The sequence below is a fragment of the Plasmodium brasilianum genome, chromosome 8 (assembly GCF_023973825.1).
Source record: "Plasmodium brasilianum strain Bolivian I chromosome 8, whole genome shotgun sequence".
NCBI lineage: Eukaryota > Apicomplexa > Aconoidasida > Haemosporida > Plasmodiidae > Plasmodium > Plasmodium brasilianum.
This window is the reverse complement of record NC_090121.1, coordinates 1,423,090-1,442,761: the sequence shown is the minus strand read 5'-3', so window position 1 is coordinate 1,442,761 and position 19,672 is coordinate 1,423,090. Positions and strand designations below refer to the sequence as shown.

Sequence of the window (19,672 nt, the reverse complement as noted above, 5' to 3'; positions counted from 1 at the left end):
AAAAATATCACTATTGCTTTTGAGCATACACACATAATTTGTTCTTATTTGTTCACATCTTTTTTAACTGTTCATATTTTGATAAATTGCTCTTATCTGTTCATATTTTTTTAAATTACTCTTATCTGTTCATATTATGTTAAATTACTCTTATCTGTTCATATTTTTTTAAATTACTCTTATCTGTTCATATTTTGTTAAATTACTCTTATCTGTTCATATTTTGTTAAATTACTCTTATCTGTTCATATTTTTTATTTATTTTATTTATTTTTTTTCCCCATGCTTGTGATTGTATTTTAGTGCCATTCTATCATGTGACCCCTTTTGCAGACTTTTTCAAAATGCGTTCATACACTTTTTTGAATTATGTATCCCATATTTCCCCTACTATTAAAGAGCGATAATTTAAGTGTAAAATTCTTGTTTTTTTTAGTTCTTATCATGTTCAGGATGTGCATAAAAAGGAACATAAATTTGTTCATATTTAAATGTTCATGTACATGTATGTATGTCTATATGTATATGTAAATACGTGCCAGATAAAAGAAATTTTACAGGCACATGCTTTTCTTAAAATAGAAAGCATTTCGGATATATGTATAGATGTATGTATATGCATATGTATGCACATTATTAATTTACAAACGAATGCATAAAAATAAGGTACCTACGTAAACGTAAAAACATACAAGCGTGAAAAGGCTATGTTCTAATGTGCATGTAGACTTATGAATTTCTGTCTTTTGCCATTTAAGAAATTTTACATAATATTCAGATTTCGTTAACATTATTTGTGCGATTTATAAAAAGAAAAAAAAAAAAAAAAGAAAGAAAGAAAAAAGGCAAATATTTTATTCTCGTTCCAAATGAACAGTCAATTTTATGTAATACTTACAAATGACGCAATATGTGAGCGACCTGTTACTGAACGTTAAGCAGCATTACATTTATAATATTAAACATTAATAAATAAATTAAGAGAAATATCCACACACGAACTGTATGCCATTTTTCTGTATATAATATATACAGATTAAACGTTTGATATACCAAAACTTAATAGAATACTTAGCAAATATATGTTCTTCTGTTAAATATCATACGAAATCGAAGAAAACAAAAAGGTAATATGTATCGTCATGCAACGCTATTTTTGCTTTAATATATATCAGCTTATGTTTCGTAAGCATATATGATATATCACTTTTTTTGAAGTCTCAATATATTAATGGGGTTAATGGGAATTTGTTCATGCAGGAAATGCGAAAAATGGGAAGACAACTTCGAAAAGAACAGTAATGATCATGTAAGATAATATACGATTGTGTGGCGAGATGCGGGAAATTTTAAGAAAACGTTACAAAATGTGAAAAAATTTATGAACAGGTAAGAAAGTTTGAGAAAATGTGACGAAATGTGAAAAAATTTATGAACAGGTAAGAAAGTTTGAGAAAATGTGACGAAATATGAAAAAATTTATGAACAGGTAAGAAAGTTTGAGAAAATGTGACGAAATGTGAAAAAATTTAACAACTGAAAGCAAATCTTCAGACATGTAAAAATATTTATGAACATGAACAAGCATGTATGAAAGTGGATTTCCAAATAAAGTATTGGAAAAAATAAAAAGTCGTAGCTATTACATATAAGTAATGGATAATAATTAAAACAAAAGTCTGCTCCCATGATCAGTGGAAGAGAATACGCTGATGCGATTTTTCGGTGAACATTTGTTGCGGGATAACAAAAGAGAGAAAAAACAAAAAAAAAAAATACATATATACGCATGCGTTTTAGAGAACATTTTGAGGAAATTTTTTTAAAACCTAATGTTCATGTTAATTGTTAATTATTCATTTGAACGACACCTTTTTCCGTAAAAAAAAATATAAATAAATATACATACTTATATGTACATATACATATGTACATAATATATATAAATACTTCTTCTTAATCTGCAATGAGTAATATTCTCAAACATAAAAAGAGCGGAAGCGCAAGAAATACTGCTAAATACTACAACGTTATACTGAAGTTACGACATGCAATATTCACATTGTGTAAATTATTAAATTTAGTTTGCGCACAAGAGGGTAGGAGTAAAATAATTTTTAACAATTCATTATGATTATTTGTAAAACATTTTTTTTTATAATTTTACAGTAAAAAGTGTATGTAATTATATATATATATATATATATATATATATATACATACATATGTACATACGTATCCATTTAAGTAACACACGTGAATTGGCGTGTTACACGAAGCATTCTATTTCATTTTTAAGTGTAAATAAGTCAATTAACCTTTAGCAACATGCGGAAATTAAGAAGCAAAATTACGATATTTTTATTTATGTACAGCATTGCAACAACTGCAATAGTGTATCAGAATTACATATTTATAGCTAATATATTTAAAAAATATAGAGCATTCGAATGGTTATGTAAAAATGAAAAAGAACAAAGGGACAATGATTTTTTTTTATGTAAAGAGCAAGAAAATTATATACAATTTTTACTAGTTACAGGGTTAATTATTCAATTTATATCAGGCTCAATTGGTAGTATATTAATTAAAATTTTTTCGAAAAAAAAATATATTTCACAAGTAGCTTTTATTTTTTTATTTATCGGATGGACCTTATTAAGTGTAGCCTTGCATTATTCAAAAAGTTACATGGACATTTATGCGCTCAGCGCCGCAAAGAGTAGTTATCATAGCGACGTAACGAATAATCGTCATAGCGGTGCGCGCAGTAGTGCACACATCATAGTGACGGACATGCAGAAGATGTTTCAACTGATCTCTCTACTCTTTAACATTTCGTTTATTTGTTTCGGAATTGGTTCCGACAATTCGTACTTACCCATTATTTACTACATTAATGAAATATATCCAGTTAAAGATAACATTATGGAAAAGTCGAATAAGACAGAAAAGAGCAAATTAAACACATTCAAAACGATTATGAGAAATAAAAATTATATACTAATTAGTACTATGTCCTCCTTAGCTGTTTTGAGTTTATTTGTTGGTAATGTGATAATCATTACATTGGACTTTTTAGAATTTAAAAAAAATGTTATTGTCATTATTCTGGTGTATATATTGATATGTATATTCCCCTCCTTTTTCATAGCTAATATGTTAGAGTATAAAAAAAATTATGTACAACAAACAAAGAAAGAAATAGATGAGCAGGAATATTCAGGTAAATACATTCATGAACAGGAGAATAGTTATAAGCATATATGTAATAGTGATCCTGCGAAAGATATTGCAAAAAGTATAGGAAAAGAAGATATTAGTAGCAATGCCGTTATTTATATAGTGAATTATGAAAATCAAGACAATAGTGGGAAAAATAAAAATGAAAAATTGGATAAGTGTACACCTGAAAAAAATGTCCATTTTGAGGAGATTAAAACAGATGGTGGTAGAAGCACATGTACATATATCAATGAAAAAAAAGAGGAAAAAAAAGTGGAAAAAAAAGAGGAAAAAAAAATGAAAGGTTTTTTTAAAAATATTAGCTGTAGAACTCTGAAGAAACAACTTGTTTCCCCATTTTATATATTTATTGTAGTAGAATTTTTTATAATTACATTTAGCATTTGTTTTTTTATGTTTTCGTTATTTGATATATACGAAAATAATGTATTTGGAAATACATTAAATATATATTCTCTTATTTTACCCTCCAGTTTTATTATCACGTTAATATTTGGAATAGTAGCAGATGTTATCAGTATTTATAATTTTATCAGTTTTAATTTGATACTAGGAATTTTAGTATTCGCGCTAATATTTATTTATTATAAAACAGCTAGTGTTATCATTGGATACGTATCTTTAATTATTTATTTTTTTCATCAAAGTTTTTTTGCAAATCACATGTACATGTACATGTCAACTGTATTTAAAGAGGAAAATTTCTCAGTTTTAATTGGAATTATTAATACGTTTGCATCCTTTGCTTTTTTTTTGTCTTTTAAAATATATGAACATATCAAATATCAGAAGCATAATAGTACCTATAAAGAAATAATAACACAAGTCATTTTTTCTTCATACCTTATAGTTTTCTTGTTTCATATATTCTACATAAAAAGAAATGCACAGAGCTCCTCCGGCATACCCAATTTTTCGGTTACCCCTTGAGCAGAAGTTTGAACGAGAAAAGAGCAAAAATGGAAGGCAATGAACTGGGTGCACTGTGTTGTTGAGACAAATGAACATTTGAGTGGTCGATCGGAAATAATTCCAAGCAAAGTGGATTGTTAGCGGGGTGCTCCGCGTATTATATATATATATGTATATGTATTATATGTATATGTATTATATGTATGTATATATATTTTTTTTTCAAGTACAAGGGGAATGTTTGGCTGCGATGAATGCATTTAGATAAAAGAAGATAATTTTTTACCTCCTTGGTTTGTTTATGTTGTTCATTTTGTTCGTTTATTTGATCTTTTTGACTTAATTTTTGGAATTATTCGAGTTTCACTTTTTCGTAATTTTGCATTTTAAAAGATATGTTTTGTACATTGTCCTTTTATTGAAAAGGACGTTTACTCCTTTTTTTTTTCTTTTTTTTTTTTTCACCTCGATTGTCATTTCTCGAGTTGTCCATTTGCCGTACTACTCTCACGGTTACTATTATTTATTTTTTATTTATTATTTATTTATTTATTTTTTTTTTTTTCGCTTGCACCCTGTTTGTAGATTATGCATAAGCGCTATAATAAATTCTGACTTCAATATTAACATATATCAGTACATATGTTTGTGTGTGTGTATGTATGTATTTGACTTGTTAATTTTGCTGCAATTTGCACACGTTTTCTTCCTTTTTAAGGAATCCAAAAAGGTGTTTGTTTTTTACATGTACACGTTCATATACATTGTATGTTGCATGGGTATGTATATGTATACATTTATATATTACATTTTTACCCTTCTGAACGTACTATATTTTAATTTACCAAAATAATCTTTTACTTATTTGTCGTTCATTACCTTTTCCTACTGCGAAATAAAGCGATATTTGCAAAGCTACAAAACCTAAGGCATCTTTTTTTTTGTTTTTTTTACAAAAGAAATTTATTACTCCTTGTACTCGAAATTCATGTGATCGCATACATAAAAGCAAAAAAAAAAAAAAAAAAATGAAAAAGAAAAAGAGAAAGAGAAAGAGAAAGAGAAGTAAAATATATTCCTTTTTAAGTAGCTTCTTTCTAGAAAGTATATATAAGTGAAATGAAATTTATGCATAATGTCATAATAAAATGAATTGTTTAAGGTAATTATATAAGACGTTGTAACTTACTGTTTGTTGTAGTTACTGCAGTTTTAAGTTAACATCTTTTTTTCTTCTTTTAAAAAGAGAGATGGATATTAACTACTTAAGCGAGCATGGTCTAGTGGCTATGACGTTCGCCTCACACGCGAAAGATCCCGAGTTCGATCCTCGGTGCTCGTAATAAAAAAAAAAAAAAAAGTACGTGTAAAAATAGTACGAAAAATAATAGTAAATGTTCACATAATAAAAATATTGTATATATTATTTATTCATAATAAAAAATGTGCATATATATAATGCATATATATAATATTGGAAAGAGAAGAAGCAAAAAAGAAATAAATTGCAATAATTTAATTCCTTCCTCATAAAAAAGTAAATACATAATTTACAATTAAATTACACAAAGGAGAGAGGTAAAAGTACTTTATAAATAATTAATCAACAAAAAATTATATAGTAATCACATGTATTATTTCGTATTTGTCGTAAAGAATATTATATATTATATATATATAAATCTATATAATTTTTACATAATTTATTAATATGTTTAAAACGGTTCAACGGCAACATTAAAATTTATAAATTTTACCATTTAAACCTCATAATTTAATGATATAACCAAATACAAACAAAACAAACCAATAAAACAAAACATAATATTGTGGTCCCAGGCGGTCTCGAACCGCCGACCTTACGGTTATTAGCCGTACGCTCTAACCAACTGAGCTATAGGACCTGCAATAATGTAATGTTTTGTTCATATCTTTATGAACATTGTATAAATAATATTTATTCCTGTATAATTTTTTTTATATTTTTTATAAAAAAAATACGTTAATCAATTTTGTGCTTTTCGAAAAAAGGAAATATTGCGTATGATACTTATTTGTAATGCCTATAAAACTACTTACACAAAAAAGGAAAAAAAAATTTAGTAAAAAGAAGGTAAGTATGCATGTAAGAATGTAAGTTTATATATAATATACATATATATATAATATACATATATATACAATATACATATATATATAATATACATATATATACAATATACATATATATATAATATACATATATATATAATATACATATATATATATTACTGTTATAATTTAAAAATTGTGAACATACAAATATATTTGGGGCTCAAGTGCTAAAGCCAAAATAGGTAAAAAATTTCACCGTTGAAGTGAAAAGTGGATACACCACTCATGAATTGTGCTTATCCATAAATAAAGGGGTAAAAGAACAAAAAAAAAAAAAAAAATGAACATGAACATGAACATGAACATTAACATAAACATTAACATTAACATTAATATAAACATTAACATAAACATTAACATAAACATAAACACTAATATCAATATTACGCAACATTACATTAAAACTACGTTAACATTACGCTAACATCACCTGAACGTGCAGGAATAAAAAAGTAGCCCCCATTTTTTATTCACCATTTTGTGCTTCCTTTTTTGCTAAATTTTTTTCTGAACCGTTCATAAAATATTAACACCTTTTTCTTCTCAATAGAAAAATAAATAGCAAAAAAAAAAAATATGTACTAATTTATTCCATTTTATGACATTTATTTATGTATGTATACATTTATATATGCATTTATTTTTTATGTACATATTTATAGTATTTATGCAAGCAATAGGGCTACTGTAACAATAATACATACACGAAGATCTAAAATTTTAAAGCAATTAATATACTAGGTGAAAAAAAAGAAAAAAAGAAACCTTTTATCAAAGTAGAAAAAATAAAAAGCGGCATAAAAAAGTATCACAAATTTAGTTCGCATTAATGCATTAATTTCATTAATTTTAACAGAATTACTTGTGCGTACAATATTGCCGGTTTCTTTAAAAATGAAGTTCAACAAACGTAAGTTATATAACGCAATTTATGCGAATTCATATTTATTTACATCCTCGAGGAAAATATTGAAAAACGTGCAAAATGTAGTTATCCCTATATATTAGCATAATCATTGTGTGCCCATACGTACACTGAGTTTTACATTTATGATGCATGTGTATGTATATATGCATATGAATGTAAGTATGTATGTAAGTATGTATGTATGTATGTATGTATGTATGTATGTATGTATGTATGTATGTATGTATGTATGTATGTATGTATGTATGTATGTATGTATGTATGTATGTATGTATGTATGTATGTATGTATGTATGTATGTATGTATGTATGTATGGATGTATGATGCATGTGTATGTATATATGCATATGAATGTAAGTATGTATGTATGTATGTATGTATGTATGTATGTATGTATGTATGTATGTATGTATGTATGTATGTATGTATGTATGTATGTATGTATGTATGTATGTATGTATGTATGTATGTATATATATGTATACATACATATATATACGTAACAGTTGGGTGGATACCTCCCCCACAATAAGGCATACATACTATTATAATAATGATATTAATTAATTTAATGTTATTAATAACCTTAACGATATTAATAACCTTAATGATAATAATTATTATAATTATTATAATGTTAACAGTGTTGGATACGGTTTTTCCATGGCACGAGATGTATATACCACAATGGGGAGTGTTAACGAATTAGTGTTATTACACGTTCTATATACTGAAATTTGAAATTTTTTTTTTTTTTGAGAAATTCTTACCTGTTAATTTTTTCTTTTTCATTACAGAAAAATCTTCATCGCGGAGGAAAATAAGGAAAGCTCATTTTTCCGCCCCTGCAGGACTTAGAAGGAAAATTATGTCCTCTAAGTTGTCGAAAGAATTAAGATTAAAATATAAGGTAAGAAACTTTATTTTGTTATATATCTTAATATAATAATACTTAGCAAAAATAGCCGAACGAGCTAAAGGTTTTCCATAATGTAGGTTATGCATAATGCGCATATTGTATATATTTATATGTACAAATGTGCACTTATGTGTACATATATATATATATACATTATGCTTACTTCACACGCTGTAAATATTCATTTGTAGACTCGTTCACTGCCAATCAGAAAAGACGACGAAGTCCTCATTTGTAGAGGTCACAATCATGGAAGGGAGGGGAAAGTTGTAAAAATAAACAGAAAGAGATTTAAAATATACGTGGAAAGAGTAACAAGGGAAAAAGTAAATGGTGAGTCGACATTTATAGGTATTCACCCAAGCAATGTTATATTGACGAAACTAAAAATTGATAAAAATCGTAAGAAAATTTTAGATAGAAAAGCGGCAAAAGAGAAAGTCTAACTTATGAAATCCGTGGATATACGGGCACGTTTTTATATTTAATAACACTATTAAATTTTTGGAAAAATGCACATGTGCATTTGTATATGTATATGCGGACATATGTATATGTATATATATATATATATATGTGTGTGTGTGTATATTATGTGGTCCATTGAACCAAAAGGACAGGAAAAAAAAAATTGTAAAAAATGAATGACAAAGGTCACAAACGCATTTTACCGAAGAAAATTTAACTCCTTTGAACACTTTTTAAACAATTCATGGTTTTTATTATACACATATGTACATATATATATATATATATATTTATTTATTTATTTATTTATACATATGCATGTTTTTATTTTTATTTTTATTTTTTTTCCTAAAACGTACTATAATTGCGCTGATTTTTAAACTTTTAAAGAACAAAACAGAAAAAAAAAAAAAGCGAGCTTATTTTTTCCCTTATATGTTACACAATATATTGTACCCTTCGCAGAATATCATATAAACTCAAAATTGCTGTTAACATATTATTCTGTTGTTATTCACCTTTTCGTAATTTAGCAATTGTGTTACAAAATTTAACCTACGAATTATTGGTTTGTTCTATGGGTTTGCATTTTAAATTAGTTACGGACTTTTAGTTGAGCTAGCCATTTATTTTATTCTACATTTTAGCTATTAAAAAAAAAAAAAAAAAAAAAAAAAAAAAACCTGTACTGTTCATACAATTTCAACTTCAAAAAAAGGGATGTCATTTGAGTTCTACATTTTTTTATAATTATTATGCTTAAATTATTTCAAGCTGGATGATTAAACAACACTTACAAAAAAATAAAACAAAATGAGGTAAAGGTGAATGAGAAAAAGATAAAGCAAAATAGAGAAAAATATAATACAGTAGTAAAATGAATGTATTTTCAATTTTTATAAGTAAAGACACAGAAAAAAGACAAAAAAAAAAATTAAAATATTTTCAGTGTAAAAATAATTTCTTTGAATGTCCACTTGTGTAGCTTTTAAAGTTGAGTACCGTAGAGATCTGTACTTTTAGAAACAAACAAAAATAAGGGACAAAAATAAAGGATAAAAATACATTATCCATTACACATATAAATGAAGGGAAGAATATACATACACATATATGTATGTATTTAAAACTATTCATTTTAACGAGTCTTCTACATTCTTCATTTTTTCCTTTTTCTCTGAGCGGAGGAGTCCACTCACTTAAACATGGGGGGCAATTTATGCGTTCTCCATCGAAAGGTTTCCTTTTCATTTTGTTAATGGGATGTTTTGTTTATGATACCTAACGACTATTTTTGCACGAGTGCATAATTTTTCTTTACTTTTCATTACTTATCTTCACTCTTTTTTCTATTTTATTTTATTTTATTTTATTTATTTTATTTTTTTTTTTTTTCATATTTTTTCTACTCTTACCCTGTTGATTTTTCCAGAAATATGACGAAAACCGCAAAGAACAAAATGCCAACATCCCGGGAAGAACAATGAACAGGGGACAAAGAAAAAACCCTGAGGAGAAAGAAGACAATAAAGAAAAACAAATAAACGCAAATAGGTATATTAAAAAGAATAAAGAAAAACAAATAAACGATGAGGAATCATTAACAAATGGGTTAAGTACACACATAAGTAAGCTCCACACAACTAAAAATGAACAAGTTTTCCACGTGAACAAACCTTTCTTGCCCTCACTGGACGGGATAAAGAATAAAATATTAAATCCAAATGACCTATCCTATAATGATAAAAAGAGAATTACTTCTTATCATTCGGATGAAGAGATTAAAAATATGCACAAAAAGGCTAGCAGTTGTCCTAACTTGTTGAAAAAAAATAAAATAATTTTTAAAAGGTCAGAATCTTTTGCTGGTATATTATTACATAAAAATGCAAATGTTAGAGACCTATCGAAGTTACCTTTTTCTAATAACTTAAATGAACACAATAATAAAAATACATCAAAAGAGATTAATATTGTCTTTTCTGAAAAATCGTTTACACAAAGTGATAACACATATTCAGAAGACGATAATGAAACGTCTGAGGAATCCTTAACAGAGTACGGAGAAAAATTGTAATATATATATATATATATATATATATATATTTTTATTTTTTATTTTTTATTTTTTTGACTACATAATTTGAGAGTATTAATTCTTCTACAAATCTTCGCGCACTCCCTCTTTCTCTATGTAGCTACCCTTCACACATAAACATATACACATATCTGTGTACATATATGTACGTACATATGGATTACAACCGTACAGCTAGGCCCATACACATTTTTTGTACTTCATTTTAGCAGTGAGGACTCCCTAGGCATGTGCGAACAAGAAGAAATGGCAGAGGAGGTTACTCAGGAAAAAAGTACACCAACAATCGCGAACGAACAGACAAAAGAATATTCCCTTAAACAGCAACACATAAAATTTAGAGAAACAACAAAATCGCTAACAATATCTAGAGATGAAAATTATGAAAAGCTACCTCCAAAAAAATGTAATTCTAGCTATATCAATGATAGAGGAGTTATAATATATTTTTAAAATAGGTACAACAGACTTTACACACTTTATGTAGCATGGTATCTTCGTCAATATATTGTATCATACCTTTACAACTGAGAATCTACTGCCTTATACCCCCTTACGCACATAATATTATACATATCACTCCTGAGTAGGTCATCTTATTTTTAGACCATATTTGCATACGAACCAAAAAAAAAAAAAGGAAAAAGGGCACTGTCCTCATCCGCGCACAAGCTAGCCGTAAAAACAGGCACTGGTTGTTCATAACAGAATGTATTCTACACGATTCATCCAAAAAATTTATGGTGTGCACATGCTTAAGCATTATATATTATATATATGTGTGTATGTGTATATATGTGTGTATGTGTATATATGTGTGTATGTGTATATATGTGTGTATGTGTATATATGTGTGTATGTGTATATATGTGTGTATGTGTATATATGTGTGTATGTGTATATATGTGTGTATGTGTATATATGTGTGTATGTATATACATGTGTATATGTGTATATATGTGTGTATGTGTATACATGTGTATATGTATATGTACGTATGTGTGCACCCCTCTTTCATTTTGCAACTGTTTAGCAAAAAGGCAAATTTTTTTTTTTCAAGAAAAAACTAAAAAATTGGTGATATATAAATATGTATACGTACATGTAAGTACGTATGTATATATATAAAGAAAAAAAAGTTGCATGGCATGCAAGCAGGTATATGTATGCATGTGTGGATGTAAAAACTTGTTACAGTTAAATATGCCACCACAGGAGAAACGTCATTCATACACCTTTTTATTTGTTACAGTTTAGCTATTCGTCTTTGAAATTTATTACACAATGCGTCCACTTGGAATCATTTGCGCGTTTGGTGTTTTCCCTTTCATTTATATTGGTAAAAGGAAGCACATTTTTTCGCCATTTCTCACTTCTAACACGTTTGATGTTGACTGATATCGCTTCACGCTGTTCGTTATTTGCACACTGTTTTTTTGTACTCCTTAACTGTAAAGAAGTGGGGAAAGATTTGCACGTACATGTAAGTGATACATACAAAGGTACAATCGCACAAACACAAATACATGAACAGTTAAACATAGGAGTTCATTCCGCATGCAGTCTTACAAATTTTTTGGTAAACATTTGGGGGAAGGGAGTTCATATAACTCTTAAGAGATAAATAATTTTTGTTTTTTTTATTTTTTTTATTTTTTTTAATATTCTGTCTTTTTTGTTCCTCTACAAAAAAGTTTATACTTTCACGTAAGCACTGTACAACTGGTATATCATTCATCATATCAACACCTTCGCCATTTAAAGTAGAGGATATTGACTCAATGCTATTAAAGTCGACATCAAATGATGATTCTTTGTCTTCATTACTTTTTATAAAATGACCTTCTTCTTTTTCTTCCTCCTCTATATTTTCATACGTTCGCTCAAAATTGTTTAAAAAATTTTCTTCATAATTTTTCATTTCATTATATATATCTATTAGCGTTTTTTTTTTTTTTTTTTCTTCTTCTACATTTTCTTCAGCTTTTTGAAAATTTGAAAAGTCGTTCTCAAAAAAATTATTTTCTTCAAACTCATCCAGAAAAACATTATTACTTGTGTTCATCTCTTTTGTATTATTCTTCTCTTCTGTAATATTAATCTTTTCATGTGTTATGCATTTTTTTTCATCATCCTTTGAGTAGTTTTCATCTGAAGAGAGAACCTTGTTACAGGGACTCAAGTCATCGTTATTCCCTTCTGCATTATTATTTTTATCCATTATTTGATTTACCTGACCTGTTAAGGTATTATTTTTGGAAGTGTGCTCATTATTGGACTGATGCGAAAATACACTAATAGTTTTATCATCAGCTAACTGTTTACTACTCTTATTTGGGAAACGTTTCTCTTTACCATTTAAAAGTGAAGCATGATCATTTTTGTACTCAAAATGATTTTCACCTTGTTCGAACACGTCATTATTAGTCCTATGGCTCCACTTTTGGTTGTTACTAATGCCGTCTCTACTATCTCCATCATTACTATCGCAGTCATTATTACCTTCATTGCTACCACTCCGCTGCTGATTCGTTATCTCATGATTTTCTCCATCATTTTCTTCATTCTCACTGTCATTTGAAGCACTTTTAGATGTAATCATATTATCATTATCATTATTATCATTTATGTCGGATTCTAAAATGTTAAGATTTTCTTGACTTATAATATTCCCCTCGTCATCTCCCCTTTTGCTACCTTCCTGTTCACAAACATCTTCATCCCCTTTTATTTTTTCTTCTTCCCATCTTCTATCCTGTACTTTTCCATCACCTACTGATAAGTTTTTTCTTGTTCCTTTTTCTTCCCTTTCGTCTGAATGATCTGCATCCATTGAACTTTCAAGTCGTTTTGTTTCATCTCATCAGGGCTTCTCAGGTTGGGGCAAAAATTATGAACAAGTTTGGAAAAAATTATGAACAAGTTAGGAAAAAATTATGAACAAGTTAGGAAAAAGTTATGAACACGTTCAGAAAAAAGTTGTACGAGTTATGGCAACAAGCCATGCACACGTTATTGCAAGAAGAAAACTATCACAAATTAACCATCACAAATTAACCATCACAAATTAACCATTACAAATTAACCATCACAAAATAGTTATCACCAATTAGTTATCGTCATTCTACGTTAAAATAAGTAACCGCTTTATTCGCATAAACGCTTAAGAAGAAATGGATGCAATTAAGCTCATGTGTAAAAAATATTATTATTCCTCGTTAAAAAAAAAAATATATTTTATTATACAATCATACGATTAAACGTTCTTCTATGTGGGCTTTTTTCTTTTTTTTTTTTTTTTTTTTTTTTTTTTTTTTTTTCAAGACGTCAAATGAGCAATTGATGGTATTGTTAATTTTGTGAGAGCATATTTACAAAGAGGCGGGGGAGGGAAAAAAAAAAAAAAAAAAAAAAAAAAAAGTGGCTGTAGGGTTGTTCATGTATTATTATAAGTAAAATGACATGCGTAGTCAACATAAAAAAATATGTTTACATATTAATATACAAATATATTAACATATTATTATTTTTTATTACTTTATTATTCTATTGCCTTATTATTCTATTGCCTTATTATTCTATTGCCTTATTATTATATTGCCTTATTATTCTATTGCCTTATTATTATATTGCTTTATTATTCTATTGTTTTATTATTCTATTGCTTTATTATTTTATTGCTTTATTATTTTATTGCTTTTTTATTTTATGGCCCTATTATTTTATTCTCTTTTTATTCTTTTATGCTGTTTTCGCCTGCATAATGGAAATGTAAAGCCTTCTACGCAGTAAAACGTACTACACTTTGAGCAGTCTCTCTGCATGTACAAGCTCTATATGTATTAAGTGTTTCACCATTTTAATGAGTGAACACTTTTAATTGGATTTAACGTGTAAAATACATTTTTATTACGTGCTACACTTTTTCAAATTCCACATATTTGTATGAAGCGCCTTCCCAAATACTTTTTTTTTCGCGTATGTAGCCCGTTCCACACGCTTATCGCATATCGCGCGTATGATACGGTGTTTACGTTTTTGCCTCTTACATTATACAACTCATTTTCTTATCCGTACACATATAATACGTCATGAGTGATAACACAAAAAGGAACACATCAAATAGAACAAAGAAAACAATTCCAAGTAACTATAGTACACGTTGAATTATGAAAATATTTGCTTCTTTTATTTTCCTTTTTTTTTTGTGTGTTGTAAATAAATTGTATAGTTATAATGTTATACAGAACAACACAAATTTTTTATTTAACGCAAAAAAAAATCCAAAGATTGAAAAGTACCCTTTTGAGAAGGATGCCTTGAATGAAGATGAATTTGCAGTGGAGGCAAACATACCTGAGCAAGAAGGGGGGAGAAGTAGCACTTTAAAATTTCTGTTTGATTTATTTAAAGATGAAAGAGGCGTTGATACATCATTTGGCGGACAAAATTATGGAAATGGGATAGATGGGTCGCACGGTGTTAGCGGTGTTGGCAGCTTTAGCAGTATTAGCAATGTTAGCAATGTTAGCAATGTTAGCAGCAGTAATAGTAACAGCAATAGCAACCTCAGTATTAGTAGGGGTGAAGGGGATGATGACGGGGGAGACGGAAAAAACAATAACGAAGGTGAAGAGGAAAGAAGGATGTTATTCAAGCGTGCGATGGAACTAAAGAAGGGATCAAAAAATGTAAAAAAAAATGTTCCAAAATGTATAAGCATCTTACAAAACTTGATAAGTGAGAAAAGAGATAAAATTACGTCCTCCTCATACTACGAATTAGGTAAGATATACTTTTTTGGTTTTAAGAATTATTTTTTTTGTCACAAAAGAAATATAAAATTATGTTTATATTATTTAGAAAAATCAGCTGAACTGAAAAACCCTGCTGCTTTGCACTTTTTGAGTTTTATTTATTTTTATGAGTTTCATCAAGTGGGGGAGCCAGACGAGAATAAGGGGTTGACCATGAGTTCTGGCGATAGCTCAAGTGGAGGATTCAGTGGAATAATGAATGGAAACATTAGTGGAAATGTAAGAAGAAGCGTAAGTAAAAGAGGACGGGGTAATATCAGCGACAAGGAGTACGCAAAAAAGAACAACATAAGGATGTCTATTGAGTATGAGTTAATAGCTTGTATGTTCAACTACACTCCAGCTCTTCTAAGTTTGGCTTACAAATACTTATATGGAATAAATATAAAACAAAATTATGATAAGGCAAAAGAATATTACAAAAGGGTAGCTGAAACTGTGATGAATTCGGATTACATAAACATCCCTTTGTCCGAGCTGGATATATTGAATGGGGAAAACTTAAACATGCACAATGAAATAAATAATTTGAAAAATAATGAAGAAGATATTTTAGAATTTCTAAATGAACAAATTAAAGGAGGAGATGTCATGGCTATGTATGATCTTGGTAAAAAATACAAAGAAGAAAAGAATTTTACAAAAGCATTTCAATATATTAATGAAGCTTCGAAAAAGAATAATTTGTTAGCTCTTAAAGAGTTAGGCATTATTTACTTGTACGGTTATGGAGCTCCAAGAGATATAGATAAGAGTATAGAAAACTTTTCCAAAGTAAGAAGAGGAGAAGCGTTCATACGTAGTTACGCATGTACTCCTGTTTTTATGACTTATATACGTAGTTACACATGTACATATGTCCATATGTATATTCTGTTCCCACCATAATGGACATTTTTTCCTTTTTTTTTTTTTTTTTTTTTTTCTCTTCACTTTGCAAAGGCAGCAGAAGCAGGGGACGTAGAGTCCAAATGTTATCTAGGTTACATCTACTACTTCATTGATGAATACAAAAATGTAAAGTTATCCTTAAAATATTTAACAGAAGCAGCTAATCATGATTATGGAGAAGCCTTTTTTTTTCTAGCAGAAATTATTTTAGACATATCAATTAAAAAGAGATATATATCTGATTATGTATATAAGGTTGTCTTTAAATTGTATGAACACTCAGCTGATTTGGGTTATGTTCAGGCATATTTTAGAGAAGCACAATTATACGAAATCGGCAAAGGAGTAAAGGAATCATGTTTAAATGCTACTCTTTCTTACAAATTTGTTTCTGAGAGTACACTTTGGACTAATAAGATAAGACAAGGTTTACTTGAGCGTAGGGAGAAGTTAACGTGTAGATAGCCGTTCATTTTTTTTTTTTTTTTCCTTTTTTTATGTATTTTTACTTATGCATATAACATGTACGTGTATGTATATGTTCATCTTTGCGTGTTTTGTATGTGTGTGACACATATGCGTATCATCTGTTTATGAATTAAACCCACTTCTTACCCCCTTACAGGCATGAATTACTACATCGAGAAGGACTACCTGAAATCTTTCTATACTTATGCATTGGCTTCGTATGAAGGATATGAAGTTGCTCAGAGCAATTTAATTTATATTTATAAGAATAATAAACTAGAAAATTTTGTAAAACGAGAAAAAATTATGCTAATGCTAAATTTGTTATACAGTCAAGGTAATTATAGAGCATTATACGAAATAGGCGAAATGTACAAAAAACAAAAAAAAGAAAATTTATCGATTTCTTTCTACAAGCTAGGATTAAAGAAGGGGGACCTTCGCAATTTATTACCGCTCTCTGCATACTACGAAAAAAATATGCAAAATGATAGGTAACACGAAAAAAAAAAAAAAAAAAAGAAAGAAACGACTAAGACGTGGTGTAGAGCACATGCCCACGTACGTTACACGTACACCCATACATCCATACACACATAATTTTTTTATTTTTTTATTTCTTAACTTCTTAATTAATTACATACTTATATTATGTGCATGTTTACCATTTCCCCCCTTCCCTCTCCTCTTATAGAGCACTGAGGTACATTAACCACTACATAAAGCAAAGGAAGCGAGAAAAGGAACAGAGTAACACCAAGATGGAGATGGTAAAGAGCCTGTTGGACAGCTCGATGTTGTACTTTCGTAAATACAAGTTAATTTTAAAAAATTTGTATAACTCAAAACAAAAAAAAAAAAGTTAACAAGAAAGGAGACGTGTATAATGCATACGTTTTGTTTTCCTATGACACAACATATCAAGCTGCTTTTTATTAAAAAAAAAAAATCATACGCTTTCACAAGATATATCACAAAATTAAATAAAGCAAAATAGGGTAAAATAGAGCCAAGTGAGGCGAAATAAAACTACTTATAACTGCGCAAAACGTCGAACGAACTCATTCAATCATTCACTCACTAACGCACTCAAAATTGTTCATGATTAACCTTTTTAACTCCTTTTTTTCCCATTTTTTTTTTTTTTTTTTTTTTTATTTACTGAATTGTTTATTACTTCCTGTTTCTCCTCTTCATTTGCTTGCTACTTTGCATTTCATTCCATAAATTAGTGTTCACGGGGCAATTTTATTTTATTTTATTTATTTAATTTTTTTTTTTTTTCGTATTTGTATGCTTCTCAATCTCGTTCACCTCTTTTTTTAAACAGTTATTTTCAAAAATTTATGCTCTTTTAATAATTTTAAAAATGTATTATTGTGTCCCAAACGAGGAAACAGCTTCTTAATATGTCTTTTTATCTTAATTTTCTTTTCGTCTTTTTCTTAATTTTTTTTTTCCTTTTACCTTTTACCTTTTCCCTTTTCCCTTTTCCCTTTTTCCCTTTTCCCTTTTCCCTTTTTCCCTTTTCCTTTTTTTTTTTTTTTTTTTTTTTTTTGTATGTGTACTATCCTTAAAATCTAAACCAAAACTTCTTCCCTTCCTAAGTTTTTATTTTTTAAACGTTTACAATATACACATAACATACATATGCATGTGCATATATACGTATATGTTACACATACGTACATGGATACACATGTATGCCTACTACATATGCACCAGCTTCTCCTACTAAATCGTCTCAGAAATATTTCTCCTTCGATGTGTCCATTTCTGATGGAGCGTAAATGTAACTACTGCTCGAGTAGTTTACAACACTTTCACCTTGCTGTTCAGGTAATTTTTGCAAAACATCTTCGTCTTCATTTTTAGTCACATCAAGATTATCATTAAGCTGTTTCTTAACAATACTATGATCATAATTCTGTTGTACCTCCTCCTTATGTTCCTTCCACCTAATCACTTCTTCATCTTCTATTGAACTACTACTTTTAATTCTTCTCGAAATGTTTAAGATATCATTATATGGAAATTTTATAAGGGAATAAAAACTACTCATCTTCTTTTTATCATAATAATTATAAGGGAATTGAGGATATTCATAATAAAATAATTCTGGGTATTCATCAAAGTGAAGATTGTCTATTTTTTTCAATTCATTCGTGGCATTTTGTTGTATGTCTTCTTCTACTTTGTAATCGCGTTTATTAGTTTTTATATTTATTTTATTGACTAGCCATTTACAATCAATATCCTCCTTCAATATTTCGATAACCTTTTTATTTTGTAGCACGTCCTGCGGAATACTTGTTATATTAGTCTTTTTCTTTTCTTTCGTTAAAAATTTAGCCCATTCATATAATATTTCTTTCATCTTATCTTTTTTCAATATTCTTATTTCTTCATTTTTAAATGTCTGAAATCTATTCAATAGCAACTTTTGCAGTTCGAGAAATCGCAAATTAGCTAGCATCAAAAAATGAGCTTCTGATCGGAACATTTTTCTTTTTTTTTAAAAGTATAAAAGGGGAGGGAAAAAAAAAAAAAAAAAAAAAAAAAAATTGGCTAGTTTTGATAAAAAAATCCTCCTATTATTATTGCATGTTCATAAAAAAGCAAAAATAATTAACAAGATTAAAAAAAAAAAAAAAAAGGATAAAATGGTAACATATTATAATAATATAATGATATAATGATATAACGATATAATGATATAATGATATAACGATATAATGATATAACGATATAATGATATAATGATATAATG

General features: G+C 28.2%; 5 protein-coding genes across 5 annotated transcripts; 3 read left to right on the top strand and 2 right to left on the bottom strand.

Moving 5' to 3' along the window:
* Positions 1–2,328: 2,328 nt before the first annotated feature.
* Positions 2,329–4,176, top strand: MKS88_002474 (major facilitator superfamily-related transporter; the record flags this gene model as incomplete). Its single annotated transcript, XM_067215486.1, has 1 exon — positions 2,329–4,176. The coding sequence occupies one exon, from the start codon at positions 2,329–2,331 to the stop codon at positions 4,174–4,176; it is 1,848 nt and encodes a 615-aa protein (XP_067073908.1).
* Positions 4,177–8,109: 3,933 nt separating this feature from the next.
* MKS88_002473 (60S ribosomal protein L26) lies at positions 8,110–11,179 on the top strand (the record flags this gene model as incomplete). Its single annotated transcript, XM_067215485.1, has 5 exons — positions 8,110–8,151; positions 8,352–8,562; positions 9,094–9,152; positions 10,061–10,701; positions 10,936–11,179. The coding sequence occupies 5 exons, from the start codon at positions 8,110–8,112 to the stop codon at positions 11,177–11,179; spliced, it is 1,197 nt and encodes a 398-aa protein (XP_067073907.1).
* An 804-nt stretch (positions 11,180–11,983) lies between these two features.
* MKS88_002472 (uncharacterized protein) lies at positions 11,984–13,559 on the bottom strand (the record flags this gene model as incomplete). The annotated part of the gene is made up of 2 exons (XM_067215484.1): positions 11,984–12,175; positions 12,312–13,559. 2 exons carry the CDS (start codon positions 13,557–13,559, stop codon positions 11,984–11,986), a joined length of 1,440 nt encoding a protein of 479 aa, XP_067073906.1.
* Positions 13,560–13,618: 59 nt separating this feature from the next.
* Positions 13,619–17,768, top strand: MKS88_002471 (ubiquitin-protein ligase; the record flags this gene model as incomplete). Its single annotated transcript, XM_067215483.1, has 6 exons — positions 13,619–13,648; positions 14,051–14,085; positions 14,958–16,317; positions 16,486–16,873; positions 17,060–17,396; positions 17,597–17,768. The coding sequence occupies 6 exons, from the start codon at positions 13,619–13,621 to the stop codon at positions 17,766–17,768; spliced, it is 2,322 nt and encodes a 773-aa protein (XP_067073905.1).
* Positions 17,769–18,646: 878 nt separating this feature from the next.
* On the bottom strand, positions 18,647–19,405 carry MKS88_002470 (uncharacterized protein; the record flags this gene model as incomplete). The annotated part of the gene is made up of 1 exon (XM_067215482.1): positions 18,647–19,405. One exon carries the CDS (start codon positions 19,403–19,405, stop codon positions 18,647–18,649), a length of 759 nt encoding a protein of 252 aa, XP_067073904.1.
* Positions 19,406–19,672: the final 267 nt, after the last annotated feature.